At 50.3% G+C, this 18,213-nt stretch overlaps 1 protein-coding gene across 9 annotated transcripts in view; it reads right to left on the bottom strand.

Annotated features, from left to right (window-relative positions):
* ZC3H18 (zinc finger CCCH-type containing 18) overlaps positions 1 to 18,213 on the bottom strand; it is a 58,595-nt gene that overhangs the window by 3,534 nt on the left and 36,848 nt on the right. For 7 of the 9 annotated variants that reach the window (XM_054170069.1, XM_054170068.1, XM_054170072.1 and 4 more), the window contains 8 exons: positions 14,669 to 14,869; positions 13,592 to 13,717; positions 11,643 to 11,744; positions 9,546 to 9,689; positions 7,535 to 7,687; positions 5,081 to 5,241; positions 4,085 to 4,284; positions 2,014 to 2,110 (listed from right to left, as the gene is read on the bottom strand). In XM_054170069.1, the coding sequence (XP_054026044.1) occupies positions 2,014 to 2,110; positions 4,085 to 4,284; positions 5,081 to 5,241; positions 7,535 to 7,687; positions 9,546 to 9,689; positions 11,643 to 11,744; positions 13,592 to 13,717; positions 14,669 to 14,869 (1,184 nt within the window). The remainder of the gene's footprint in view (positions 1 to 2,013; positions 2,111 to 4,084; positions 4,285 to 5,080; positions 5,242 to 7,534; positions 7,688 to 9,545; positions 9,690 to 11,642; positions 11,745 to 13,591; positions 13,718 to 14,668; positions 14,870 to 18,213) is intronic. The other 2 variants (XM_054170071.1, XM_054170073.1) reach the window with 1 other exon arrangement.

Genomic DNA, 18,213 nt, shown 5'->3' with positions numbered 1-18,213 from the left:
GGTTGCTCAGAGCCCCAGACAACCTGATCTGGGATGGCACCAGGCATGGGACATCTCCCACCTTTCTGGGCAACCTGGCCCAGTGACTGATCACCCTCAGCATAAAGTATTTCTTCCTTCTATCCAGTCTAAACCTCCTCTTTCAGTTTGAACCCATCACCCCTTGTCCTGTCACAACAGGCCCTGCTATAAAGACCATCCTCATCTTTCTTATAGGCCTCCTGCTCAGTTCCAATTCCAAACAAGGGCTCATTTGCCAATGGGAAGTGAGGCTGAGTGGCCTTCAGGGCCTGTGTCCCATTTGCCACTGCTTGAAACTGCTGCAGAACACAGAGACAACAAATAGAGTTTAGAATCAGGTCTCCATTCAGGCATCTCTAGGCTCAGCATGGTGTGATGCTGGCCCCATTCATCTCTCTGCAGCCTACCAGAAGCTGTGAACTAGATCCCAGTGAACTTCCACCTCACCCAGGCCCTTCCCCTCTGCCTTTGCAGGACTTGAATGCAACTGGGTCTGTTAGCACAGAATTTTTTTCTGGCTGGCTCCCAGAGTCAACAAGATACACCTACAGCTGAGACAGGAGGGAAACCAACATCATGTGTCACTGCTGGCTCCAATGTCAGAGCCAGCCATCTCTGCTCACCCCTAAACCTGCTCCTCTGGTCCCCCCCCCTTGTTTTTCAGCAGCCACAGCAGAGGCTGGAGTGTGTGTGGCATTTGGGTCCCTCTCGATGCCAGCTCAGTTTTCCAAGGTGGTGACTCCTCAGCTGAAGATTCAGACACTTGGAAAGCCCGCTGTCTTCCTGAGCATATGGGGCAGATCAGGTTGTGTCACACTCAAGTGGGGAAATCATCTCATTTCACAGGATGGGTGATCCAGCCAATTACTGCATCCATCCTGGAGCCTTGGGATGGAGCCATCCACCCTGCAGCCATCCCACGCTCCCTTTCTAAGCACTGCCACAAGCCTGTCAGTCAGGAGGAGTCAGGATCCCTCAGGATGCACTGAAATAGGAGGCACAGAAGACCCTGGGATAGAATCATAGAATTGTTTTAGTTGGCAAAGGCCTATAAGATCATTCAGTCCAGCCATTCCCTAAACACACCAAGTCTGATGCTAAACCATGTCCCAGAGCACCACATCTGAGGCTTTTCAACACCTCCAGGGACGGGGATTCAACCACCTCCCTGGGCAGCCCGTTCCAGGGTTTGAGAACACTTTCAGAGAAGTTTCATCTCCAACCTAAACCTCCCCCTCAGGCAACCTGAGGCTGTCTCCTCTTGTCCTATCACTTGTTCTTTGGGAGAACAGACTGACTCCCATCTAGCTCCAACCTCCTTTCAGGGAGTTGGAGAGAGCCAGAAGGTCTCCCCTCAGCCTCCTTTTCTCCAGGCTGAGCAATCTCAGTTATCTCAGCTGCTCCTCACCAGAGCTGGTTCTCCAGACACTTCACCAGCTTCACATGGACATGCTCTAGCCCAGTGAGTGAAGGGCTGCAGTGCTAGGGTGGTGTAGTGAGGGGATGCAGTAAGAGAAAACCTTATGAATTCCAGAGCCACCTCCAGTGAAGTCAGTGGAGGACAGCAGGCCACTGTACCTACAGCAGAGGTGAGCAGGCTGTGTCATCAAAGTGAGGATGTTTGGGGTGCTTTGTTGGCTTTCTTTGTGGGTTTTCTGTTGTTGGTTTTTTTTTTGCAGTGGCCTTACACAGACACAGTGGAGCCAAGGTCCTCACAACATGCACCACAAGACAGCTAAGGCAAGGGCTGGGTTTGGCCTGCCCAGGGCTGACCTCACCTCCTGGAGCGCCTCACCTCCAGCGTGTGTTTTGCAGCAGGACAGCCAGGCCAGAGGCCTTATCTGCTGGCAATCGCACACTCTGAGGTTTTGGAAGGAGAATGGCTGCAATTAACCTCTCCAGTGAGTGGACTCTTGCAGCAGAGACTTTCCCAGGACACTTGTCAGCGGAGCAGCAGAGCAGGAAGCCAGCCAGGGCTGGGTGATGCCTCACCTCTGTCAGGTGACGTGTTCGCCCGCTTGGCCGGAGGAGAGGTCGGCCTGTCTTTGTCTGCCGGCTCGTATCTCTTCCTGCTTCCTTTGTCACCTGCCTGCCAGGGAATGGAAACACACAACGGGAGCTGAGCAGCCACTTCCCTCTGGGCAGGGAAGCAGGCAGAGATGTTTACTCCGACCTATGATGCTCAAAACTCCTGTTCTGAGCATGATGATGTTCAGCCCTTTTTGCACTCCAGTCCAAACTATCACAGGATCCTAGGGGTTGGAAGGGACCTCCAGAGAGCACAGAGTCCAACCCCCTGCCAGAGCACGGCCACAGAATCTAGCACAGGTCGCACAGGAACACATCCAGGCAGGTCTTGAAAGCCTCCAGAGAAGGAGACTCCACAACCTCTCTGGGGAGAGTGTTCCAGTGCTCTGTGACCCTCACAGTGAAGAAGTTCCTCCTCACGTTGAGGTGGAATCTCCTGTGTTGTAGTTTCTATCCATTGCCCCTTGTCCTATCCCAGGGTGCAAATGAGCAGAGCCTCTCCCCTCTCTCTTCACCCCCAGCCCTCAGATATTTATAAACATTTGCTAAACCCCCTCTCAGTCTCCTCTTCTCCAGCCTAAGAAGCACTGTGTCATTCCTCTACCACGAGCAAACAGCACCATCCCCTGCACTGGGGTTAATGCTCTTTTACTTTCATCATGGCCAACTAAAGGAGAGCAGCAGCGTTTTGCAGAGCTTGCCTCCAGCAGCACCAAGGATAGCATATGTCACAGCATGTGGAGCTGTGCCTGCTTCCAGGAGCCGACCGTGCCAGCTGGTAGTTATGTGTAATTCATTCTCCTCCCCACCAGCATGCTTCAGAGACCTGATAAAGGCACCTCACGTCATAGCACAGGGAAGTAGAGAAACCTGTGGCCTTGAGACTGCAGCGGGGAATTCGGACTGTCAGGAAAAAAAACCCCATTTAACGCTTCAGAAACAGGAACCTACCCACGTGACGGGGGCCAACACCCTGCTGGGGCAACAAAACCCCACGGGGTCATGTTCTCCCACATGATCCGGGCTGTAACCTCAGCTGAAGGCACCCAACTGGGGCACCGGGCTTGGCTGTAAAGAGCCCAGCTCCCGGCGGAAAGCGTGGCTGGTGGCAGGCACCCCAGAGAGGCGAGGCCGTGGCCACTTTTACCTCCTGACTCAGTTATGACTCGTCAGCAGGTTGCTCTGGCGTGGGAGGTGGGAGGAGAGCTTGCTTGGAAGTGTGCAGGGAGTGAGCAAGGCCCCAGCAGCATGTGGGGCTGTCTCGGCCTCTGGGCTCCGGCTGCAGCCTTCGAGCAAGCGGGGAAGAGCCCTTGAAGCTGGGGAGGAATGTGCCCCAGGGCAGCCGCCAACACAGTCCCAAACTCGAGCCACCACAGGGTGTGTGCTGCCAGACTGGTTCTGTCTGCCACCCTTCAATCCCAGCTGCAGCTGAGCTCATCCCGACAGCATGAAGCCTGAAGCTCCCCTTCTGCCAGCCCTGAGCCCTAGCATCCATCCCATAGGATCATGGAATTGTTTTGGTTGGAAAAGACCTTTAAGATCATCAAGTCCAACCGTTAAGCCAGCGCTGCCAGGTCACCACTAAACCATGTCCCTTAGCACCACATATCCCTGGCTTTGAAACCCATCCAGGGATGGGAACTCCACCACTGCCCTAGGCAGCCTGCTCCAGGCCTTGACAACTCTCCCTTTTTTGGCAAAGAAATTGTTCCTCCTCTCCAACTTAAACCTCCCCTGGGGCAACTTGAGGCCATTTCCTCTTGTCCTGTTGCTGCTTTCCTTGGGAGAAGTGACCAACCCTCACCTAGCTCCAACCTCCTTTCAGGGAGTTGGAGGGAGCCAGCCTCTTTCTCTCCAGGCTGAACAACCCCAGTTGCCCAGCTGCTCCTCACAACACTTGTGCTCTAGGCCATTCAGCAGTTTCATTGCCCTTCTCTGGACAAGCTCCAGCACCGCAATGTCCTTCCTGGGGTGAGGGACTATTTGCTCCTTGGACTCTCAAAGGGGAGGAAACTACACCAACTCCACCTCTCACCTTATTCAACAGTGTCAGTTTGATCTCTTTGTGAGCACTGAAGCCTCCCCCTTGCTGAGTCTGGGGGGCTGAGGGCTGCTGGCTCTGGAGGAGCTGCTGCGATTTGCCCCCCTGGGTGGGCTTGGCTGCTTTCAGGAGCTGAGGGGGCACTTCCCGTTTCCGCTTCTCCTCTTTAGCACTGTCTTCTTTTTTTGACTTTCCTGTGGAAAACAGAGTAGATGCAGCAACTTGTCACCACTTCCTTTCATCTGCCTTTTCATCAACCCTTTGGAGTCCTACAGCCCACAGCTCCTGCCCAGCTCCCCATGGTAGAGAGCCCAGCTGGCCTGTTTTGAGGATCCACATGATTTCATGACTGGGAAGATCACAGAATGGTTTTAGTTGGAAGAGACCTTTAAGATCAAGTCCAACTGTTAAGCCAGCACTGCCAGGTTACCACTAAACCACGTCCCTCAGCGTCACCAAAGCTGCCCCTCAGCTTTCAAACCCTTCCAGAGCTTGGGAACTCCACAATGCCTCTAAGATGCACTTTGGAAGACAGGGCAAGGAGGTGCTGCTCCAGAGAGTAGAGAAGCCCACACCAGTTAGCAAAGCACATGGTTCCAAGGTTAAAAGATTCAGGAAAGCAGGAAGAGCAAAAGGCTCTTGCTGCCAAATCTGCTGTGGTCTAAAAAGAGGGAGAACAAGATGATGCTGCAGCTGTCCAGAAGACACCTCACAAGGGTGAAAGAACAAGGTATGAGAGGGAGCACCAAGCACAACTTCCAGAGAGGAAAAGGCATCTTTACACCCAGAGGCACAAGGATGGAAGGATGCAAATGTGTATCTGTTCCACAGCCTCCTTAGGTGAAGCCTCTGAGCTCCCCTGGTCGACGCCAGCCAAAGCCACCTCAAACAACTTTCCTGAAGCCCACAGCACCACTGACCAAGCTGTGCACAGATCTGTACTCCCTCTCCCTTCTTTTCCACGAAGGAGGAAACTCCCCAGGCAGGTACCTCTACCTTTCTTCTGCTGGGCTGGGGTTGGGGAGCGGGAGCTGGCAGAGGAGACAGGACTGGCCAAGTCCGCGTACATGTCCTCGGAGTCGGCGCTGCGCACAGAGCTGCTGCTGGAGGAGGCACTGGAGACAGAGGAGACGCTGCTCACACTCAGGGACCTGCAAAGAGCCAACAGCCTCGTTACAGTCAGGAATGCAGCAGTGATCAGACAGACACCCTTTGCTCCATTGTGTGCTTGGGGGGTCAGACAGCTGCCAAGACAGGCAGGAGGAGACAAAAGCTGCGCCTCCTGGGGTGTGGATGGTGTCACTGGTATTGACCCCCACCAAAACCTGTTAGACTCAGGTCTAGAAAGTGCTCCTGGATGTTAGGAAGAAATTCTTCACAGAAAGAGTGATTGGCCATTGGAATGGGCTGCCCAGGGAGGTGGTGGAGTCACCACCACTGGAGGTGTTTAAGAAGAGACTGGATGAGGCACTTGGTGCCATGGTTTAGTTGATAGATGATGTTGGGTGATAAGTTGGACCTGTTGATCCCAAAGGTCTTTTCCAACCTGGTTAGTTCTGTATCTATCTGTTTGTTTATAAATGGGATCAAGGCACCATGTAAAGAGGTCACCATTCCCCCAGATAAACAAAGAGTGAAAGCAAGGTGTGTGTTATCACAGGTCAGTGTCACAGCTTGGGTCAAAGGTTCCCTGGCAATGCTTTTGTTGTTTGGCACCTATGGATTCATGGAGGTTTTGAAAGCCCTAGAGCCCTGCAGCCCAAAGCTTCTGCCCAGCATCCATGGGGTACAGGAGACCCTAGCTGCCAGTCTGCAGGATGCACATACTGATATATCTGATAATCCTAGAATCACTCTGGTTGGAAAAGACCTTTCAGATCATGGAGTCCAACCATTAACCCAGCAATGCCAGGTCACCACTAAACCTCAGCACCACATCTCCACAGCTGTGAAACCCCTCCAGGGATGTGGACTCCACTACTGTCCTGGGCAGCCTAGTCCAGGCCTTGACAACCCTCAAGGGGAAGAAATTGCTCTTTATCTCCAAGCTGAACCTCCTATGGCACAACTTGAGGCTCTTTCCTCTTGTCCTATGTTTTGTTCTTTGGGAGAAGAGACTGACACCCCCCCACCACACCTCAATCTGTCTCCAACCTCCTATCAGGGAGTTGTAGAGAGCCAGAAGGCCTCCCCTCAGCCTCCTTATCTCCAGGCTAAACAATGACATAAGCTCCAAGCTCACTTGCTGGAAGCTGGCTTGCAAATGACTGAACAGGCTGTGGCAGCTTCAGCAGCCTGGAACCAGCTGCCAAGTCTCTACCTTCTGGCATCCTGACAGAGTTTTGAGAGGTCCATGGACTGTTGCAATGGTGACTGGATAAGCCAGAAAATCCTTCTCCAGGGAAGCTCCTGGCTACAAGGTTGTGGCAGCAAAGCTGGTTTGGGCACACACTCCATTTCTTACGTTTCCCAGTGGTCCCAAGGGCTACACATGCAACACCTGCAAGAAACTCTTCCCATCCTCTCCTCTCAGGCCCCATAGGGCAGCCCAGGGCCAACATGCTCCCTAAACCTCTTGCCTCACCCCTGCCTGATCTGATGAATGTGACAAGCACGTCGTAAACAAGTTTGTATGAAGGTAAAATAACGCGGATGTTGAATCTGGGAGTTTCGGGGAGCTCAGAGAGGTGGAATTATCCCTGGTCAAAGCCAAGTCCTACTTAATCCACTAATTTCACACTACAGGCCTGCTTTTCAATCACTGTCACATAGGGAATGTGGCATCTCACGGCTGTTTCTGAGGTTTCAGGGATTCCTGGGTTCAAAGAGATGTGAAAGCCTCCAAAGGGAGGACTTGGAGGAGGTTTATTTCATGTCCCCTGCCTGCAAGGAGTTAGTAGTGCAGAAATCCCACATGCTAACAGCCACGTAACTAGCCACTTGGGGCTAAACATGAAGGGACTGGCCATGCAACTTTGCCAGTTGGGCTTCTTCTGCCTCTACTGGCAGGCCAAGCCTCTTCCCTAAGGATGTTCCATAACCTGAATAGAGGTTTAGAAGAGCAAAGCTCCATAGCCTGAAACTATACTTGTAAACAGATTAGCATGTGGGATCACCCCGGCCTTAAGGACATGTTTTGGTGGTAATTAAGGTGAAAATGGGCAGTTCTGCAGACAGGATGGGTTATTTCCTTGAGTAAGCCATGAGGACACTACCAACATTGTACTACTGTCATGATTCAGGAGTGAGGACTTCCAACATCACATGATTCAGGCCTCAGGACTTCCAACACCACACAAAAACAGCCCTCTTCCACATCCTGGTTACCTACAGCTTCTGATAACCGAAGCGAAACACAGTTTTAGCTGCAAGACACCACAGCAGTTAAGAAGAGTTAAATCCTGCTCTTACTTCAGCAAAGGTTATGAAACATTGAGGCTGTACCTGGATTTCCTGGACCCAGATGGGGAGTGGGAGACTGAGGCAGACGAAGATCTGGAATGAGATCTCGAGAGAGACCGAGACAAGGACCTAGATCGGGAACTGGAGCCGCTGTAGCTGCTGGCGCTGCCGCTGATGCTGCCGCTGATGGTTCGCCTGCAAGGCACCAAACAACATCCTCACCTCACTGTGCTCCCATGGGAAATGGGGTTGGAAGGAGCTGTTTAGGGATAGCCTGAGCATGGTGCTGTTGGCCTGTGTGGCACACAAGATTGGTGCCTTGCAAAGCGAATGGTTTCAGATGCTCCTCTCTACCGTGCCCAGCGCCGTTTCCTGAAGAGTGAATGTTTTGTGCATGGCTGAATAACGCTCGTGAATGGCACGGAATGAGCTAAAGCACCTTTAATCCTCCACTGATAGCAGCAGCAAATGCTTCCCACAAAGAAAAAACTGCTAACTGTATATCACACAGTGGGACCAACTTGTCTTTCAGGCTGTACACACCATCACACACTTCTTTTTGGGTGACTAACACACCAGGGCTAACGTAAAGAGAGTTGTTTTGTCTTGCACAGCAGGAGAGTGCAGGGCTGTGGGGCTTCTGTGGGTGTTAAGTATGAAAAACCTACAAGGCTGGGATAAAGGGGAGGTGGATAAAGACATCCAAAATTATTGTTATTAACTAATGAAGTAAGTGAAATGGAAGCTAGGATGGATGCAGAAAAACTGTTGTGATCAGTTTTCACCTACAGAGACACAAGGGCTCAGCTCAGGCTTTTGTGGAGCTACTGGGAAGGAAAAGGAGATGAGAAATGAAGAACTGACTCTGAGTGCCTCTGAAAATCTGAATGGAAAATAGACCCACAGCCATCTTCAAAACACAGTGACAAAACCCATCATCTACTGATCCTAGAAAACCATATATAAGCCTTACTTCAGGCATAAAACACTCTCCTTGTGTGCTCATCCAACAGACATTCATATTGAGTACACTCCCCATGCACCAAACTACTTGCTTCCATAGACTGGACACACAGGAACCCCACTGCTATTTCATAACTTCTGGCATAAGGAGGATGTGTGATTGAGTTTGAGCAGTGCTTAGGTACCCCACAGACCTCCAAGAAGAGACAGTGCCACCTGCTTTTATCCTGGAATGTTTTCAAAGCCAGTGCAAACAGATTAAGCCTGGTATACATATTTAAATACAGACAAGTGCTCCTTGTTTGAAAACCATCAGAAGCCTCTCTCATTTCAAATGCAAAAAGGAGGAGGAAAAGACAACAAAGCCTTAGAAGACACACAGACAACACTTGAAACATCCAGGCTAGTCACACAGGATGAAGCTGAGAGAAGAAAGAATAAATTGTGTGCTGGGGACAGTGAAAGTAGCAGCTTTCCCTCCTCTCCTCCAGCTGGAGACTGAGGAATCAGCTCCTGGAACCACACAAAGAAACAACCCCTGCACACTGGCATATGTTTAGAGTGGACAGTCTTCAAACTCATCACCACCACTAAAACTTAATCCTCCACATGTCAGGTCTGCTCTCCAGGCCTAACACACCTCTGTTTCCCTGCTGAGTGGCTTTGACAATCAGCAGCTCTCGAGCACCCCTCTTCTTTTCAATCATGGCAGATGCTGTCTTTTGGCACATTTCATGTATTCCACCTCCTGTGTCCTCTCAAACCAGCCTTTCAGAGGCCATGTATTCCACCTCCTGTGTTCTCTCAAACCAGCCTTTCAGAGGCCATGTATTCCACCTCCTGTGTTCTCTCAAACCAGCCTTTCAGAGGCCATGTATTCCACCTCCTGTGTCCTCTCAAACCAGCCTTTCAGAGGCCACGTGCTGAGGATTCACTTCTGCCTCCTTCCCTCTCTTCCCATTTCCTTCTTACCCCAGGAAACAGATCTCTTCATTGTTTGACTCCTGGAGTTAGTACTCCTGAGAGAATCCCCAAATGTGCTCCATGTTCCAGGAGATCCAAGCCTCCCTGCACCCCACAGCTCTCTTACCTCCTGGGTGGAGTCCTTGTCTGCCGTTCCTTCCTCCTGGCCTCTCGGTTATCCCCTGGTTTGGTTGGCTCTGGTGCAGCTGCTGTGATCTTTGTGAGTGGCTGAGGGACTGGAAGGGCAGCGAGTTTCTTCACAGATTTGTCACTACAAAAGTCACCATTTTCACATGCATGACCAAAGGCCCAGACCACAAGACACTCTCAAGAGCAATGAAAAGCAAGCTTATATTTGTTCTGGACTAAATATTACATAGATGTGATTATTACATCTCACCAAAGCACTGTCAAACAATAGAGAGTCCCCTGAAGGAAACTATTAACTATGTCTGAGTGAGGCCACAGCTGGAGCGTTGTGGCCAGTAGCAGAATCCCCAGTCCAAGAAAGACAGGGAACTACTGGAGAGAGTCCAAGAGAGGGCCAGGAAGATGCTGAAGGGCCTGGAGCATCTCTGTGAGAAGGAAAGGCTGAGACACCTGTGGCTGTTGAGCCTGAAGGGCAGCAGCCTGAGAGGGGAACTACTCAACGCTCAGCAAGACCTAAGGTGGAGGGCAAGAGGATGGGGCCAGACTCTTCTCAGTGGTGCCCAGTGACAGGACAAGGAACAGAGGCCATAAACTGGAACCCAGGAGGTTTCATGTAAAAATGAGGAGAAACTGAGGGTTCTAGAGCCCTGGAGCAGGCTGCCCAGGGAGGCTGTGAGTCTCCTCTGGAGAGATTCCAAACCTGCCTGGACATTGTGATCATCTTTATCCCACAAGACAAACACCTACTTAAAATGTGCCAGTCACTTCAGGATCAAATGCACACAGTTTATGTCAAAATGCATTTTTTCCCCCCCTCCACTCCCTAAACTGGATTACCAGGGTGCAAAAGTCTGTGTGTGTGTCAGTGTCACCTGAATCCATCCCTTGGATTGTGTCACCCAGCAGAACACTTAACAGGTGACACCAAGCCCACTACACAATGGTTCAGGGACTATCTAGCAGCCACTACATGAGACAGGAAAGGATTTGGCTCTTCAGTGGCTCTCACTTCAGGGCTCAAAGCACTCCAACCTCTGTTCTAATAACTAGTTACTGCTCAAAATCCCCACTCACATCTACTCTTAATTGGGGAGGAGGTGGCTACCTGTGTGCAGAAATAGAGGTTGTTAATTCCTCCCCTCGTGCTTATTAATCACCCCCTGAATAGTATCATCAGAATATTAATTCATCCCCTGCAGAACACAGGATTAAGTGTATTCAACATCACACAGGGAGAAGAATCCTCATGCCAGTGCAGGCTGCTGTCAGGTGTTACCACACCAGCAGCACTAAAAGGGTGTAAAGACATGACTGGAGGCAGATGGCGTGTCCTTAAATGGTTTGAGAAAATGACAATCTCCCCCCAGAGCAGGCCAGTAAGGTCCCAAAGTGTGGCAAAGGGGATTGTCCCATATTCTGGAGAATGGAGGGGCATTCCCATGGTGTAATTTAGTTGCAGGTCACCTTAAAGGAGGTGACATCACTACAGAGTTGTGTCACCCTCCAACGTATCCGTCATTCACGACGTTTGTGAAATAGCAACTTCAAGGATTTGGAAGAGCAGGAGTGCTGGTATAATCTGCCCTGAACAGTTTCATAGCCACAACACTGTTTTAACTTGTCTCCAAAGTAGATGATGTTAACCATTTCTGGCTCCCAAGGCTGTGTGTCAACTGAAGCCGCAGCAGAGGAACGAATTAAACTTCAGTGATAGCTCAGAATGTGTGCAGTAAATCATGCATGTGTTTATATACTGATGTATGATGGGGGTCTCCGAGGGACATGCTTTAGTGGTGGGCTTGGTAGTGTTGGGTTAATGGCTGGACTGCATCTTGTGTTTTCCTTTCCAACCTAAATGGTTTTCTACATTTAAGGATAACCACAGAGTTTAACGTGGACTTAGTGAGTAGAAGCGTCATTGGTTAACTAAACATGCAAAGCTAAGCAGGTCACAATTTGCATCTGCCATTTCTTCCTTAAACTGGGAACCAGGTCAGAAGGGTCTGACTCAAAGATTAGGCCAGTTTGGAGCACTCTTTTGCACCATTCTATCAAACTGGAGCTGAAGCCTTACCCTTTCCCAACAGGTGGCAATAACTCCCCTTTAGCCTTCACGAGCGGCTTGTGCGGAGACGGTGTTGGAGAAGGAGAGGGTGAAGATGAGAAGGACCTTGACCTAGGGAGGAAAGACACATTAGAAAGTTGCCCAGCAGAGAAAGACCTGGGGGTGTTGATTGACAGCAGCTAAACATGACCCAGTGTGTGCCCAGGGGGCCAGAAAGGCCAACAGCATCCTGCTTGGATGCAATAGAGTGACCAGCAGGACCAGGGAAGTGATTGTCCTCCTGTACTGGGCACTGGTGAGGCCACAGCTTACGTACTGGGTTCAGTTTTGGGGCCCTTACTCCAAGAGGGACATTGAGGTGCTGGAGCAGGTCCAGAGAAGGGCAATGAAGCTGGTGAAGGGCCTGAAGAACAGGTCTTGTGAGGACACTACAGACTCCTGTTCGTTAGATAACAGTAGGACTCAATGATCTTAAAGATCTTTTCCAGCTGAAGTGATTTTATGCTTCTATGATCACTTGGTTCTGGGACTGCAGGTTTCTGGTGCGTTTAGCCACCCTCCTTCAGCTAGTGACAGCATCTCAGGAGCTGTACAAGCTGTAATCCTTGTAGGTGTGAGCTTATCCTGGTTTCATATCAAGACTCTACTCAACACACCAACTTCTCTGACCAGAGCAGTGGCAGAAGTAGAAAACAAAAGGAAAGAGTAAGTTTGCCTGCAAGAGAGGCACTGTCAAGTATTCCACACAACACCTTTGAGGCATCCTCCATATTCTGTGTTCTCTCCTTACAGCAAAGTAAGTAGGACTTTGTTTCAACCTGCTTTGTTTAATTCCTGGCACAATTTATCCTTTAAGAAGCAGGGGGAAAAAAACCCAACAAACAAATATCTTGGGAGGAAGACTCAAAATCACATCTAACTGGTATCTGTACCTTCTGGAACACAAGGAGGAAAGCCATGTGGAGTGTATCAAACCTTGTTAAAAGGCAACAGCTGTTTCCTGAGAGCAGGGCTGACCAAAGAGGCAACACCAGATGCTGGTGTTCAAGTGATTCACCCCTGTGCCAAGAGTGGGAGTACCCTTGTTGCAGCCTTGTACTTCAGAAGGCCAGAGGCTTCAATGAGTGGCCTTGGCCTTCTGAAGAACAGTTAGGCCCTTGGGTGTTGCTCACCCTCCTACCATGAACCAAAGGTATGCTAATCCAAGTGTGTCACCCATGCCTGCCATTGTGCTGCAGGAATGAGGTGGATGAGGGAAGGTCAGCTTGCTCCTTAGAAACACACAACGTGCTTGTGTTGAGATCAACTCCCACTCAAGCCTTCCCCAGGAGCAACCACCTCTCCCAGGGACACTGTTTGCTCCCTGTAACTGCATGATCCACTCTGGGTAACTGTGTGATTTCAGCTCCTATCTGAGGAGCCAGTTCTCCTACTATGCATATTCCAGACTTGGGAAACTGCAGGGGCAAGGAAGTGGCAGGGTAATAATCATGCTGCTGTTTAATCAGCATGGGACACAGAATTGCTACTTTGAAGTGTCAGGACTATCACAAGCTGCAGCTGCTTTAATAAAGAAATGTGATTTGCCTCTTGAAATAGAAATTCCAGTGCAGCAGAAATGAGATGCCAGTCACTTCTTCCAATCAGAAAATGCAAATGATGGCAACATGAATCCCAGCCAGGTTCCTACATCTACTCAGCTACTGCAGGCATGGGAAACAGCCCAGCCACAACAGCATGGAACTTGTGCAGGGAGGGGGGCTGGGGAGAGGAGGGGGTGGCTGATATGTCTGCTTCATTCAGCAACCCAAAGTGGTGGCTGCTGTGCATTTCCCTCCACTGGTTTGAATGTTTTAGCTCAAGAGTTGTCTGCCTGCTTTTGAGCAGCAGCAAAAGCAGCTGTTTGGAAGTGTTTGGAACACAGTACATCCTTGCTTTCAAATCCAAGGAGCCATTACCTGGACCTGCTGCCTGAGAAAGAGCTGTGCCTTGAAGAGCGACTAGAGTAAGAGCTGTAAGAAGATGATCTGGAACGAGACCGTGAGGAACCTGAACCAGAGTAGGTGGATGAACGAGAAGAGGACCTGGAAGAGAAAACAGTAACATTTAGCACCTCTTTGAGAAGTCCTTGGAGACCAAGGAGTCTTGTTTTCTGTGTCCTCTTCCCAAAGTCTCCATCACTGCTCCAAAAATTACCTGCCTTCTGCCCGGTGGACTGTCAGGACTCTATTGTCTCCTTGGTCTCCATTCCTCTCCAGTACTGCATTTTCTTTCAGAGGGGATCCCATTGTTGTTGCCCCCTTTGCACCTTTCAACAGCTTCCCCTCCTGGGAGGGGAGTGACTTCCATCCCTTTTGGAGGACTCCTTCCACACCATTTTACATCTTTTCACCAGACAATCCCCTGGTAGGTTGGGTCACAGTGGTATGAGAAACCAGAGAAATCTCAGGTGCAGTGACCCCAGCAAGAAAAGGTATCTGCTTCAGGAGGGCTTTGCTCTTTAGATCCCTATCTTCTGTGTGTTCCTCATTCCTCTCTGATAATTTCCCCCCCTCTTTTCAGGAGCTTCAAGTTCAAGCAGTTAATGAAAATGGATCCAACCCTCCTAGACTGATAGCACATCTTTCTGAGAGGTGGTTTTTAGTTCACACAAGCCGGTTTCAGAGCTCCACTGCAGCCTTCCACAGCTTTGCCAAGCCTCCACACCCCCATTTTTCCCCCAGTAGCACCGGCACACTCTTCCTGCAGTGGGTCACCTCCTCCCCCCAGCACTTTTGGAGCAAAGAGGCTCCAATTTCACAGCTTCCACTTCTTCCTTCTCCTATCAATGTTGCTTGCCATCTAGGTGAGCTACTGGACTGCTTCTAAGTCCAATTCCTCTGAACGGTGACTTCTCTAAGGACCTCCCTTTAGCTTCCATCTCATGCTCTGTATGCTGCTGTTGCAGAGCAGCAAGCCTTAAGCTGCTTTGCCTAACATCCCAGCACCTTGCACCGAGGAGGCTGGGCTGTGACACGCTCTTGGCCTTCACTCACCTCGAGGAGCCAGAAGCAGATGCTGAAGAAGCAGAGGTTTTCCGGCGCCTCCGCGCACGGCTGGGGGAGACCGAGACCCCCAGTTTCTTTTTGGGGGACTTGGATCGGCGCCAAGGGTCCTTCCATTCATCTGCTCTCTTGGACTGGGTGGTGGTGAGCGTGGTTGCTTCCTTCTCCTTCTTTGGTGGCTCAGGCTGACGGCTGGAAAGCAAAAAGGGGGTTAAGCAGCTGGGATTTTTTTGTACTCTAAGGTCAACAGGGCCAGGGAAAGATCTCGGAAATTCCTCCTTCGTACCAGGCCTGGCTCTTAACCTCCCCCCTGAGCATTGTTTTGGGGTGATAAGGGGTTAGAACAGATCTAATTTTTGTCAATCAGTGATTGCAAGCCCCTCAGACCTGCAGCACCTGAAACATTTGCCAACTATTTTGTCACATTGACCTGGCAGCTGACACCAGCTTCAGCTCCTGGCCTCCGAGGACCAGACACAAGCACATCTAAGAGGGGAAGGGAATAGAAAGCCTGCCTTTCCCTGTGCCAAGGAGCTTGAGCTGGAGCAACCCAAACCTGGTAGGCAGTCCCCAGTGTAATGAAAACATTAAACTGAGCTAGAGAGTGAGGACAGACTTGGGTGTGCGTCTGAAACATCATCTCCCTACAGCAAAGTGCTGGAAACACCTATCGGGCACCAAGAGAAGGGATTCAGCCTGAAGGGCTCCTCTGGTTCCCTTATCAGAACATCACCAGGGCCTGCCACAAGCCTTACCACAGCCAAGACACACTGATCTGCTTTCACCCTTGCAAAGGGGATGGTGACCTCATCAGCTGAGCATAAAGCACTTCAGGATGGCTGCTTTATCACCATATTCTTTTCTAGCTGCTCATAAACACCACTGAGCATGTGCTCCCCTGTTGTTGACAGCCATGAAGATGTGATGAAGCAGGCTTAGATAAGCTGCAACTCCTCCCTTCCAAGTTGCATTTCCCCTTTTTGTTTGGGTCTCTGGCCTTTGCTCCTTTTCCACAACACTCAAAAGAATTCAGGGCTAACTTCTGATCAGACAGTTCCTGAAGTACTCCAGGCTGAGTTTCTTCAGCCCCAGACTTTATTACCTCCCTTACCCACGGGTGATTCCACAGCTTTACTCCAACCTGCACAGCAACTGTTCAACTACCTGCTCAGAACCTTCTCCCTCAGGTTTCAGGCAGAGTTTGTGCTTGTTTGAAGTGAACCACACTCCAATTACCAGCACAATGAGGTGTTTATTCCTTCTCTCAAAATAACTGAACCTTCTTGCTCTGGGAATTGGGGGAAGAAAGGCACCTTCCAATGCTGGCTTCAGCCTGTACCACCCCATTAGTCACACTGAAGCAGCCACTCCCCATCCAACTTCCTCTACCTTCTGAGATAAAAAAGCAACCTCCAAGCCTTCTAATAATCCTCTGGACTGTTCCCTGCCACAACACCTCTTCAACAGACAACAGGATAATTAAAGCTCTTCGTTAGCAGCCTGTTTTGCCCTTTGAAGGCTTCACTAGTCACTCAGAAGGTTCATCTCCTCCTTGCTTGGCAGCATTACAACAATCCCAGTGCAGTTGGAACTCCTACAGCCTCTCACTTCTTCCCCAGCTCCAAAACTTGTACATGCTGACATTCCAGTGCACCATCCTACTCTTTCCTGATCTTTGCCAACACAACTAGTCTGTCCCACATCACAGAATCGTTTAGGAAAAGACCTTTAAGATCACGGAGCCCAATCATTATCTAACACTACCAAGTCTGGTGCTAAACCACGTCCCTCACCACTACACCTCTGAGGCTTTTCAACACCTCCAGCCACTTCCTTGGCCTGTTCTAGGGTTTGAGGACCCTTGAAGAAGTTTCATCTAATGCCCAACCTAAACATCCCCTGGTGCAACTCGAGTCCATTTCCTCCTGTTATATTGCTTCTTTCCTTGGGAGAAGAGACCAACCCCCACCTAGCTCCAACCTCCTTTCAGGGAGTTGCAGAGAGCCAGAAGGTCTCCCCTCAGCTTCCTTCTCTCCAGGCTTAACAACCCCAGCTCCCCTCAGCTGCTCTTCACAAGACTTGTTCTCCAGACCCCTCATCAGTTTCATTGCCCTTCTCTAGCATCTCAGTGTCCTTGTAGTGATGAGGTGTGGCCTCATCAGTTCCCAGTACAGGGCTACATTCACTTCCCTGGTTCTGCTGGTCACACTCCAAGCCAGGATGCTGGTGGCCTTCTTGACCACCTGGGTAGACACTGGCCCATTTTCAGATGCTATCAATTACACGGTTTGGGTCAGAAGGCAGCTCCGAAGGTCATCTAGTCCAACCCCTCTGCCATGAGCAGGGCCAACCTCCATCACATCAGGTTGCCCAGAGCCCTGTCAAGCATGACCTTGAATATCTCCAAGGATGAGGCCTTTTCCACTGGGCATTTTCCAGACACTCTGCCCCAAGCCTGGAGCACTCATGGGGTTGTTGTGACCCAAGTGCAGGGCCCAGCACTTGGCCTGGTTGAACCTCATCCCACTGACCTCAACCTATCATTCCAACCTGTCCTATGTAAAGCCATTCTACCCTCAAGCAAATCAATGCTCCCTCCAGCTTAGCGTCATCTGCAAACACATTGAGAGTGCCTTGTTCCCCCCAACCAGATCATTGCTAAAGATACTAAAGGGCACTGGTCCCAGTACTCAGTCCTCTTGTTCCACCTTCACCTCCCCCCCCAAGCCTCATTCCAGTCTCACAAGAGGAGGCTTACGTATTCGCACAGAAAACTGCTGACTGCCAAGTAAGAGATGCCCAAGCAGGGTTATGGCTCAGAATTATTCACCAGCATCCTCATGTAGCATCATCACCCTTCCCAGCACTGCTCTAAAACACAGAGCATGGGTTATCTGTCGTGGGTTGGTCAAGTTTTCCATGTTCCAGCCACAAGTGGCATCATGGAGGAAGCCCATGGACTATGGGCTGAAATACACTAGACCTCTTATTTACACTCTGACAACACAAAACAGTTGTAGCTTGGGTCAAGCTCTTGCTCAGCAGAAGCAGTACAAACTCATTTGGAAGCTATTTTGACTTCTGGAGTATCTTCAAAGGGCAAAGTGCAAAGAAAAAGAAAGTTTGGTACAGCCTTCAGAGCTTGCATCAAGCAGCGGGCTAAAGAGCAGCTGAAAGGAGAACACCACCACTGGAGGATGCTCATGAGTAACCCTAGACTCCATCCCACTCTGATGTCCCTTGCTGAGGGACTACACTCTATGCTCTGGAGATGCAGGGACAATATCCTGTTGGCACATGCAGGCAGAAGCAGTTCCACCTGAATTAAAGCCTGCCAAGAAACTTTTCACTGCAGTGCCCAAGGTGACAAAGGTGAAAGCCAGCAACCCTTGCCCCTTTCCAGGCTCGACTCTCTCCTGCAAGAGTTTTGAAGAAGAAAAGTCTCCTACAGAATTGTTTTTCCCTTTCCCAAAACCCAACTTGCCCACAATCAAATCTAACAGCAGCACATCCTGGGAGCTGGACTTCAGCACCAC

Source organism: Dryobates pubescens, chromosome 19, assembly GCF_014839835.1.
Source record: "Dryobates pubescens isolate bDryPub1 chromosome 19, bDryPub1.pri, whole genome shotgun sequence".
In the NCBI taxonomy this organism is placed as follows: Eukaryota; Metazoa; Chordata; class Aves; order Piciformes; family Picidae; genus Dryobates; species Dryobates pubescens.
Note: the sequence above shows the minus strand (reverse complement) of the source record. Positions and strands in the feature narration are given on the sequence as shown.